Genomic DNA, 10,210 nt, shown 5'->3' on the forward strand with positions numbered 1-10,210 from the left:
GGCGTCGCAGCCCACCCCAGCTCCCTGGTGCGATGGGCATCACCGACCGCGGTATTTTTCCTTGATAACAAAATGAATCTCTGTGCCGAGCTCCTCTTTTACACAAACACGGGAAATAGGGAAGAGGCGTAAGCTGACCAGGCTGTCCTCGCTGAAAACCTAGTAACGCGTACGTGTCTGTGAGTGAGGGGCCTGGGCGGTTTAGGTGGAATTGAAGAGAAGGTCAAGGTCGGATATTAATGCCCCTTTTTTTAACACTCCTTTTTTCCAGCCTCTCCCAACCCTCCGTTTTGTGCAGTTCTGGCCTTGCTTTTCATCCTCTGAAGAACATTTTAAATCTGTCCGGATTAAAGAGGTTGCCTGAGCCCACACCGGCAGCAGTTGACAAGACGGGGAACTCCCCTCCAGCTCTGCGTGTAGATATAGACTGAAATCTGAGAGTAAAATACACGTGTGTGACCCCCCCGCGCCCCCCCCCCTCCCCCCCAGTCACCCACACTCCCCATTAAGACTCAGGTTCACTTATGGAGGTAAGCATCCAGCCATAGATCTCCAGATTTCTTTAGGGACCTGTGGAAAGAGGATGAAGAGGAGTTGGTTTGGCTGGATCTTCCTCCATAATATTTTTTTTTCCCTATAGAGAAACCTCTTAATGAATTTGAATTGAATCCTTAGGATGCTGAATATCTTTCCCCAGCATAGCAGACACAAGAACTACCTATTTTGTTCTTTAGACCCCCCAAAATGACCAGTTGGAGACTCAGTGAGCAAGAACTGATGCCCACTGTGTTATCTGGAGGACCTCTGGCCCTGAACAACCAGCGGAGCAGAGCTGTCTGGGCTCACCACGTCGCACCTCTGAAGGAGTTTCCCCACTGCCCCCAGGAATTCTGCTGCAGAATTTCCCATCTGCAGCGGCTCTGCAAACATTGTGTGACAGATCTGCGGTGGCTTGGGCCCCAAAGTCCTGGGGATGGGTGCAACCCAGAGGCTGGAGATGGAGCATTACATGGTTTACGGGAGAGGATCATTCTTCTGGGAGGACAAGTCATTGCTGATGGTTCTGAGAACTTGGTGAGGGACGTGGGCTGTGAGTGGGGGGATGCCCAGCATCCCCGTACCCCAGCTCTCAGCGTTGCCTGCATTTCCCTGTGTTCACTGGATGGGGAGATTTTGCAAGTTTTCAGCCCTTCCGCATGTTGGGGCCAATCTACTTTAATTTGCATTTGCTGAGAATGGTGAGTGGAGATCCCTGGCCTGCAGAACAGCTTCTCGTGTTCCCTGTCATGAATTATTCCCCTTGGAGTAACTGAGACCGAAACGTTAGCCCAGCATCTGCCTGACAAGGACTATCAGACCAGCCTTCAACGATGCCAACAGCCCTTTGCCGCTGGCAGGGCTCACAGGGGAGGCAGCACGGGCTGCAACCTGACTCATTCCCCTTTGATTCATCTCAGTTTGCAGCCTGATGATTCGCTGCCAGCTCCCGAAAGCAAGAACCAGCTGTCAGAACAGCTTTAGAAAAGGTAGTGTAAGAAAAAGGTGCCTGTTAGATGGGATCAGTGCCCGTCTAAACGCTAACTATGCTTCAACAGCACTGCTCTGGCTGCAGAAGCTGCTCTGGGGGACAGTTGCTTCCTCCCCTGTGATGCAGCGAAGCAGCTTCCCATCTATCATCACCTGGCTTACTCCACCAGGTCAGTGGAGCTCTCTCTGTCACCTCTGCTGGGGATCAGCGCTGCTGCGGGTGGTCCTTGGGCTGCAGATGAGGATGACTGACCTACTGACAGCAGCCTACAACACACCGACACGGTATTTCTGAAGGGTCGGCAGTGTCCTGAATTCCCTGTACTAGAAAACAGAGGATGTCCAGGATGACAGGGGGCAGGTTTTGTTCTTTTGGCACGACTCAGCCCTGGGGTGGGGGGTGGCGTGGTGGTGGTGAGCAGCGCGTTGTACATCACTTTATTATTGCTTCCACCCTTTGTGTTGTTTAAGTAAACTCTCCTTATATTAACGCATGTGGCTTTACTTTTAGCTGCTTTTTTCCCCTGCCTCAGAGAGGGCGGGGAGGGAGTGAGAAAGCGGCTGCACAGTGCTTAGTTGCCAGCTGGGTTTAAGGCACAACATCATCTCACAATGAACTGCAAACTGCAGATGATACTAGAAGGACCTTACCCAACGATGTCCACAAATGCTTTTCCAAGAGGCTTCTCTTCATATTTGACTCCATACTTGGCACATAACGACTTCACCAAAGGCTTCACCTTCCAGAAATTGTGTCGTGGCATTGTTGGAAACAGGCTTGAATAGAGAAAGAGAAAACAAAGCTGAGAAAACCCCAGAGACTAAGCCCAAGGGATGAACATCTCTGTCTGCCTCCTCCTAGGGGCTAATTATTGGTGCCTTCTCCTCAGGCTGTACAAGCAGGAAAAAGAAAGCGAGACACAGAGAGACATCCACACTATACAGCTCTCTGTGTCAGGGAGGCAAGAGAGGAAGATGATGTGCCTGTAGTAGCAGACTGTGACCCCCATCAGTCTGGGACTCTTTCCTTGGCACGTGGTAGTGCCTCAAAGGTCCTGCCCCATCCCACACACACATCTCTAACAGACTTTCCCTCCCCACAAGCCCAGTGTTGTGACAACCTGGTGATGGCCAAGTGATTCTGGGTCCATACTCACTGGTGCTCGATTTGAAAATTCAGGTGTCCGGTGAACCAGTCGTTGAAAAAGGACTGCTCGATGTTGCACGTGGCTGCCATCTGCGAAGGTAAGAAGGCAGCGGTGAAGACCACCAGTCTCAGCCTAACAGAGGAACGAAGCTCCTCTCGTGGCAGGGGCTGGCATGTGTCTTCCTGCACCACCGAGTTGTCAGTGCAGAAGGGTTGAGATCCCTGGTTGCGGCAAGGGGAGCTTCAATCCTCCTTCAACACTTATTGCCAGCTCTGGTCTGCCCATGTCTCCACGGCTCAACTGCTGGTACAGGGCACACTATACGGAGGCAGTCTGTGGGCATTTGGTGACGAGTCACAGCGCGGTCCCAGTACAGACTCCCAAATTCCAGCCTCTCCCATTGAAGATCAGATGGTTACACCAGTAGCAAGGTGGAGAACAGGGGAGGAAAAATGCGTGGATCCAAGAAGCCTGCTTTCCCCATCGCACCCAGTTATTGCCCAGTTTGCCTTAAGTGCAAGGTCTGAATATTCTGGAAATATTTGTTAGCTACTCTTGCTATTAATGATGGTGAAGTTAGGTGGTCTTAAAGTCCTCTGAAACACTGGACTGGCTAAGCTGTGAGGCATCATAGAGACACATCAGTGCCAAAGAGGCTTATCTCCTCCATCTATACACATCTTCTGTCCTCCCCATCTCTCTCATAATCCCCCTCCTCAAACCTCTCACCCCGCCCTGTCTACAGATTCCAGTGGCATGAAGTGCTTTAAGCAAAAGCTGAAGGTGAACATCTGAACTCTCCCATGACTTCAGAGAGTCTGTTCACATCCTTGATGGAAAACAAATGCTATGGGGCTTTCCTGAAGAGTGCTTTGAGCACTTGCTTTTTCAGCAGAAGGGAGAAAAATTGACTGTCAGATGTCAAAAAGTCCCCCTCAAGGCCCCATTAACAACTACAAATGCTAATTATCCCAGTTAACACCTGAGATGATTCTTTCCTCAGCTCAGTTATGCCACATTCATACGGCCAGAGTCACAGCCGCTCGTTATGCTCTAGGTCTGAAGAGGACCTGGGTTGCTGTAAATAAGAGGTAGCCTTCCAGCAGGGTGGATTTGGCTGACCAGGCATTAGGGAGATGTAAAAGCAGCTGCTTTTCAGTTCAGTCCTTATTGCTGAAATAGAAACTTTAGAAATACGGAGCTCTCTTCAGCTTTGATTTTCTTTGGACTCTTCTGTTTGCTCCTGTGTCTATGCCAAAATACACCCACAGCAGAGGGGAATCACCGAACAGTTTGGGCTGGAAAAGCCCTTTCAGCTCCTCCCACCCCAGCGCTCCCCCAGCACTGCCAGGTCCCCACTGACCCCCGTCCCTCAGCAGCACCTCCACACAGCTGGGAAACCCCTCCAGGGGTGGGGACTCTACCAAGTCACGCTTCTTGAGGCTGATACTGCCTCAAATCTGAAGGAACCTTTTGATTGTCAAATTAATTACACAAGTTTGGACTTCCATGTCTTGACTCAGTGTTACTGGCTCTGGGGAGAACATCTTTATGGGAGGGGTCATGGACAGAGACCGTACACTAGTACCTGGGGATAGTGGTAACCCATCCGCCCTCTGAGTAATTTTCTAAGCTGTTTCGGGGTGAGTCCAGGGCTCCTCTTTCCCCTCCCAGTTACCTGAGAGCTAAGCCAGTCTCTGTGCTTCTCGCTATCAATTTCCATTGGAATGTGATTCATCTGGGTGACCCACACAAACCAGTGACTCTCCAGGAACCTTCAGAAACAAGCAGGCAAAAAGCACGACAATTTACACGGCAGATCGGGATATGAGGTGAACAGAGTAGGGTTTACTGGGGGCAGCAGGAGACGCAACCTGGGAGGAAAGTATCGCTCTGAGGTATTGAAGGAAATACCTCTCCCTCTATGGAAACTCTTCTGTGATGACTTTCTTCTCTTCCCTATAAAGAGTTTATACCTCTGGGACTAACACAAATAGAAGCAGGGCATCCTACCGAGCCCTTCCTCTTCCTCAGGAGTGGATTGTGCAATTCTGCCTTTCTTTCTGCACTTTTAATCAAAATACAGACAGTTTTGGAAATAGTGGGTCAGTTGCCGTTAGTTTTTCAGCTTGATTTCCAACTGAAAAAGTTGGGTGGGCACCTACACAAAGGTGTGTCTTTGGAGCCTCCTCTTTTCTTTAGGTCCAAGGTGTTTTGAAACTGTGAAAACTGAAGTCATGAACAGTGACATTAAATTTTATGGAGGCAAAAGTTCTAATATCATGAAGGTTTTTGCACATCTGTTGCCTTTTCTTTTTACTCACAATAATTTTTTTTTTCTTTTAGAAAATGTTTTTCATTGTGATGCAATGTTTTCCAAAAACTCATGCCAACTGTGGAACTAAACGCCACGCTTTGGTGCAAGTCAGTGCAGAGGCCACGCAGTCCTCCAGACTGGGAGAAGAGGTGAGCAGTTCGCTTACAGGGGAAGCACATATGGTGCTCAGGAGGGCTCATGAATTACCGTCCCAGTAAGCTGGGAAGAGAGTGGCCTGAGGCACTCTGGAACGTCCAGCCTTGACCAAAGTGAAAAAAAATGCACAGATGTGTTGGGATCAGCATGGGAGACCAGGGAGTGAGGAAAGAAAGGAGAATCCTGGCGGGACCATCACGAGGGCAGGGGAAGATTCAGGAAGGGGAAGATGCTGAGCACCAGAACCATCTCTGCTGCAGGGAGATAGAACTGGGAGGTGGTAAGAGGGAAGTGAAGCAGTGGGAAGAGCCAAGACCACACCGTGACGTCAATGGCTGCGGAGAAGCTAAACAGGGAAGGCCTGTGGGGCACAGCAGAACCGAGACACGGTTTGTCTGGCACTGAGGGAGGGAGAGCAGCGGGGATACCCTTTATCTCCTACCTGACAAAAGTGAGGAGAAACAGGGATCCCAGAACGCCATAGAATGGAATGTATGTGATGAAGAAGCGCATGTAGTAACTGATGGCCCAGGCTAGGTCCTAGGGGAAGAGAGAAGACATTAGGCATCACTTTGCCTGTCTCACATAACGTGTCCTTCCTGGCGATGTTAGGGACACTGGGTAATTAACACAGCCAAGTGCGATCCCTGGCCACTGGCCTCCCTCCCTGCTCCAGTGTGATGTCTTATGAGCCAGCCGGACCCCGTAAAGATGGAGGGAATGTTTCACTCACCGCCCAGAACCTGCGCCTGATCATGGTCGAGATGATTTGGATTTGGAAATACACAGGGATGAGCAGAGGCGGGAAGACTGCAAAGCAAAGGGAAATGTTGCGGCCATCAGAGGGGCGGAAAGGCGCGTGTCATGGATGAGCCGGTGATTTAGGACTGCTTCTAGGGAAAGTCTGTCTAGCGCTGGTGAGAGAGGTGAGGTGCTGGTGAAGGGGGGCGGTTGCCTTTCGGAGAAGAAAGGAGGCTCTACTTCATCTTGACTCATCAAGACCCATTCATCTTGACTTGTCAAAGAGCAACTTGGCAACATGATTTTTTCCCGTGGAGCCTCTCACACAGAGGTTATTTCCCAGCCTCTGTGGTTTGCCTCGCTTTACACGACCGTGCTGGCAATGCTGAAGATGCTTGGACATCATTGAGAATATGCTGAACTGGCTTTGGGACCTGCAGAGGGCTGGTGGTTCCAGGGCAGGGAAGGATGGGTTCAGACTTGAAGAGTTAACACAGTCGGGGTTGGGAAGATCAACTGGCATTCAGGGAAAAAGGAGGAGTACAGGGCAGATACTCACTGAGGAAGAAGTACTCGTGCTGGTGGTTGTAAGGCAGGTACTTCAGCTTCTTCTTGCCATACTGCAGGACAGAGAGGAGAAAGCTCAGGCTTGGATTACGACACTCACGTCTAAAAACAGGTTCTCTCCAATACTTCTTTATTTATTGCCTGGAGAGTTTTGACTAAATTCCCACCACCAGGTAAAAAATGTTTCGCTATGGTTAAATATCTTGACTTGGTAACTGTGCTACTGTGTAAATTCTTTTTTAAAGTTTTCTGGCTTGATATTGATAATTTCTGTTTACTTGAGAGCCTGATGGCATTTTAATGCATTTCTTCACCTTCTGCCATGCCCGTGGCTGTGGTAAGAGCTGCTGTCATCTCCATCATTACCAGTACAAACGTGAGAGGCAGGAGTCTGACCTTTGGTAAGACACTACACGGGATGCCAATGCAAGACAATGACCGTCAGGTCAATCACCCTTCCGTGCCTTCCTTTGTGATTTCTGTAACCACCAGCTCCCATGATCTCCTGCCATTGGCTCTTGTAAAGGCTTACTACCAACACTGGGAGAACTAGCATGGTCCTTCCTGTTACTAGGGCAAGTCACACAGACGTGCTTAAATCTACGATGTCGTGTCACTAGGAAGTGATAGGAAATAGAGTGCTGTTTGTGCTGTGTCCTGTGTTACTGTGGTTAACTTAGAGAGAGCAGCTGCAGAGAAGTTTCTCCAAACACAGGTTCAGACCTTGGGTTGTTGCATTTTTGCAGTCACCCATTTCTTTTCAGTGAACAGAGGGAGCCAAGAGCACCCGCTCTCCTAACCTCGCCTTCCTAGTGAAATATCTAGAGCTATACAGAAGGGTCTTTTCTGAGATCCAGAAGTGAGAGATCTCCGTGGAGAATCTGGATTGCTGTTAACTCCATTTTTGCTTCCAACTTCCCAATGAAGGGAAGTCTTGTAGCACCAATAAATGAGCCACATCATGCACGCTGGTCTGAGCTCTGAAACGCTGGGTGCTTCACATCGTCTGGGAAAGGATTCTAATCAAGTGAGACAGAGTATTGGGATAGACTTGTGCTGGCTTAATAGTTCAGATATTTCATAGGAAGGAGGTCCAGCTTTCCTTGTTTTCATAAATATTTTCATCCTTAGGTTTTCCCATAAGTGGTAGAGCCACGCTCTGCTTTTAAACCCACTTATCAGGCCCAAGATTTTCCAGTGGGTTGTACCCACCCGTCATACTGATTTACATCTTCTGGATATCCCAGGGGAAGGCTTTCCTTTTAGTCATATGGAAGAGCCCTTCTGCCTCTTGAAAATTCTGTGTGTGTGCAAGCTACTCTCAATACATGTCCAGATACCAGTCTGAATGTCCTCTACACGAGCCTGGAGCGACCTTTTCAATCATTTGCTTTTTTAGCATCCCTGGAAGTCTTGACTGTGTAAGTCATGTCTACCAATACCAGCCAACTCCTCCAGCATTCTCTGAAGCCCTTTAGGACAGTGGTTTTCCATGTGTTACCCGCTTTGCCTCACCTCAACAGGCTGGGTATCTCCGAGGACAAAAACATGCAGCATGTTCACATCTGGGTCCTTCTGGAATATGTTGGGCTTGACATGGTGTTGGAAGTGACGATGGTTCCACCAGTTTGCAGAGGCACCCTGGGAGGATAGAAGAACAAGGAGCTCACCTGTGGGAAAGCGGAGTTCCTCGAATGGTAGGATTGCCCATCACTTGCAGAAACTGAACCAGCACAGCTCAGAGTATGGCCACACTGACTTGTTTTTGAAACAGCAGTAAGCGGTTAGGCTGTCAGTTGCTACGAGACTGTGGGTTTCAAAGGACTGGTTTGTCCTCGCTGAGGATCAACCATGTTGAAATAACAGGGAATAAATATACTCGGAGTGAGTTGCACGTCACTGTGTCTTCCCACATGTGAAGTTGCTATTCGTAGCTGAATCACGCGGTCATAGAATCATTTAGGTTGGAAAAGACCCTTAAGATCATCTAGTCCAACCGTTAAAACCATTAATCTAACACTCCCAAGTCAAGTTTGACATAGTCGAAGTGACTGCAGTTGTTTCACAGTGCCCTGGGTCCACAATGTCCTTTACCTTCAGGTGTCCTATGATAAACTTGTGGATGATGTGGTTCCAGGAAGACTTCTTGAAGACAGAGAGGTGTCCAAAATCATGTTGCAGCCACCCCGCTTGGGCCTGGGATGAGAAGAAATCAAGCAGTTAGGAAGATGTTTGAAAGCAGGGTTAAGCGTAGAAGGACACGGAGATAGAAGGCAAGTTTCGTGTGTGAGGAAGAGAGGGAATTGATTGAAGTGAAAAAGTGAAGAGCTCTGTTTTCATTCTGGAGGGGAATATAGAATTATAGAATCATTTAGGTTGGAAAAGACCCTTAAGATCATCAAATCCAACCGTAAACCTAATGCTGCCAAGTCCACCAACACGTGGAAGGAAAGGCCAAAGAGGTGAGAAAGACACGTGAGCCACAGCCAGCAGTGGGTAGGTGTGGCCAGAAGTCACCACAGTGGCAGGTGAATATTTTTCACTGGTGCGAATGTTCTTCACTGGTAATTAATCTAATATGAAAAGCTCAGTGCACACTGGCCTTCTCCTGAGCGATTTGTGAGGCCAGTATGCTCTGTGCTTACTACTTCTCACCTGGGAAGTTGTGAGGATGCAGGCAACGATGAGAGTTGTGATCCAGCCAGTACCGAAGTATGAAATCATTGACCAAGCCAAAACTTCCATTGCAATAATATGGCCCAAGTAAAGAGAGAAGAACAAAGGGCTCGCTTTGAACAAGTTCATGTCCTCTGCTGTCTTCCTCAGGGTCCGGAAATCCTCCACCAGCTGGGACTGCAAAATAGACACAGTGCAAGACACCGTATGAAGCTGATCAGTAAGTCCGAATGTGTCTGAGGAAGGAAGGCCAAGCTCCACACCAAGGACCCTGGCTGTTTCTTGCGTTGGTTGGCTGCTCCTGAAGGAAGGACCTGCCTCCATATCCACACTGCTTCTCGCTTTTCATAGCCCTTTGTGATGAATAAACGTCCTGGCTGCTCTGAGCTCACATCCTGACCCTCTGCACCTTGAGCTAGGAGAGTAATTCAAGCCTGCTGCTGGGAAGCAGCAGCACTACCTGGCTCTGTGGAGGGGTCCATCAGCTGATGACTCTCGTCTGAATGAGCTTTACAGGTATGACAGAGGAGGCCAGAGAAGGAGGTAATTCCGTCCTCTTACTTACACATAATTCCAGAGCTGTGTTGATGAGCACCCAATATCAGAGCACCCGCCGTCTCTCTAATATGTGGGTCAGCCACCTTGCAATCCTCCATGGGAAGCAGCCCCGGGTGAAGGAGGGTTAGCACCGTCTCTTCTATTGTGAGTGAAACGCTTCTATCACAATCATGGCCACTCACAAACAACGGGACAGGATAGAGTTTCGTGGCAGGAGCCAGTCATGCCCTGCACTGTCTGAATAATGAATGAACGGTCTGTCTGGGAGAGATGCAGAGTGCCCTGAGGATGGCAACTGGTGGAAATGGGACTTGCTGGGTTGCTGCTCCTTCAGAACAGCCACATCTGGTTCATCTCAGCCAGAAGGGCCTACTGCCTGTGCCATGCAGGGCACAGATGTGGCTGCTCTCCAGAGCGTTGCTGGTACTGGGCTCAGCAGGATAAGCCAGTTTGAGTCTCCAAGAGATTATTTCCCTGGGAGTTAATCTGTCAAAGGGAGCTGCTGAGCAAACAGGGAAAG

The 10,210-nt window shown here is 49.2% G+C and overlaps 1 protein-coding gene across 1 annotated transcript in view; it reads right to left on the bottom strand.

The window, feature by feature from the left end:
* Positions 1-272: 272 nt before the first annotated feature.
* Positions 273-10,210, bottom strand: part of LOC104495821 (fatty acid desaturase 2-like) — a gene marked incomplete at its 5' end in the record, with an annotated part of 10,672 nt that continues 734 nt past the window's right edge. The window contains 10 exons of the mRNA XM_010138850.1: positions 273-570; positions 2,179-2,304; positions 2,685-2,764; positions 4,354-4,450; positions 5,591-5,688; positions 5,882-5,958; positions 6,449-6,509; positions 7,972-8,097; positions 8,551-8,652; positions 9,112-9,309. Of these exons, the coding sequence (XP_010137152.1) occupies positions 519-570; positions 2,179-2,304; positions 2,685-2,764; positions 4,354-4,450; positions 5,591-5,688; positions 5,882-5,958; positions 6,449-6,509; positions 7,972-8,097; positions 8,551-8,652; positions 9,112-9,309 (1,017 nt within the window). The remainder of the gene's footprint in view (positions 571-2,178; positions 2,305-2,684; positions 2,765-4,353; positions 4,451-5,590; positions 5,689-5,881; positions 5,959-6,448; positions 6,510-7,971; positions 8,098-8,550; positions 8,653-9,111; positions 9,310-10,210) is intronic.

This window comes from Buceros rhinoceros, unplaced genomic scaffold (genome assembly GCF_000710305.1).
Source record: "Buceros rhinoceros silvestris isolate BGI_N320 unplaced genomic scaffold, ASM71030v1 scaffold8806, whole genome shotgun sequence".
Lineage (NCBI taxonomy): Eukaryota > Metazoa > Chordata > Aves > Bucerotiformes > Bucerotidae > Buceros > Buceros rhinoceros.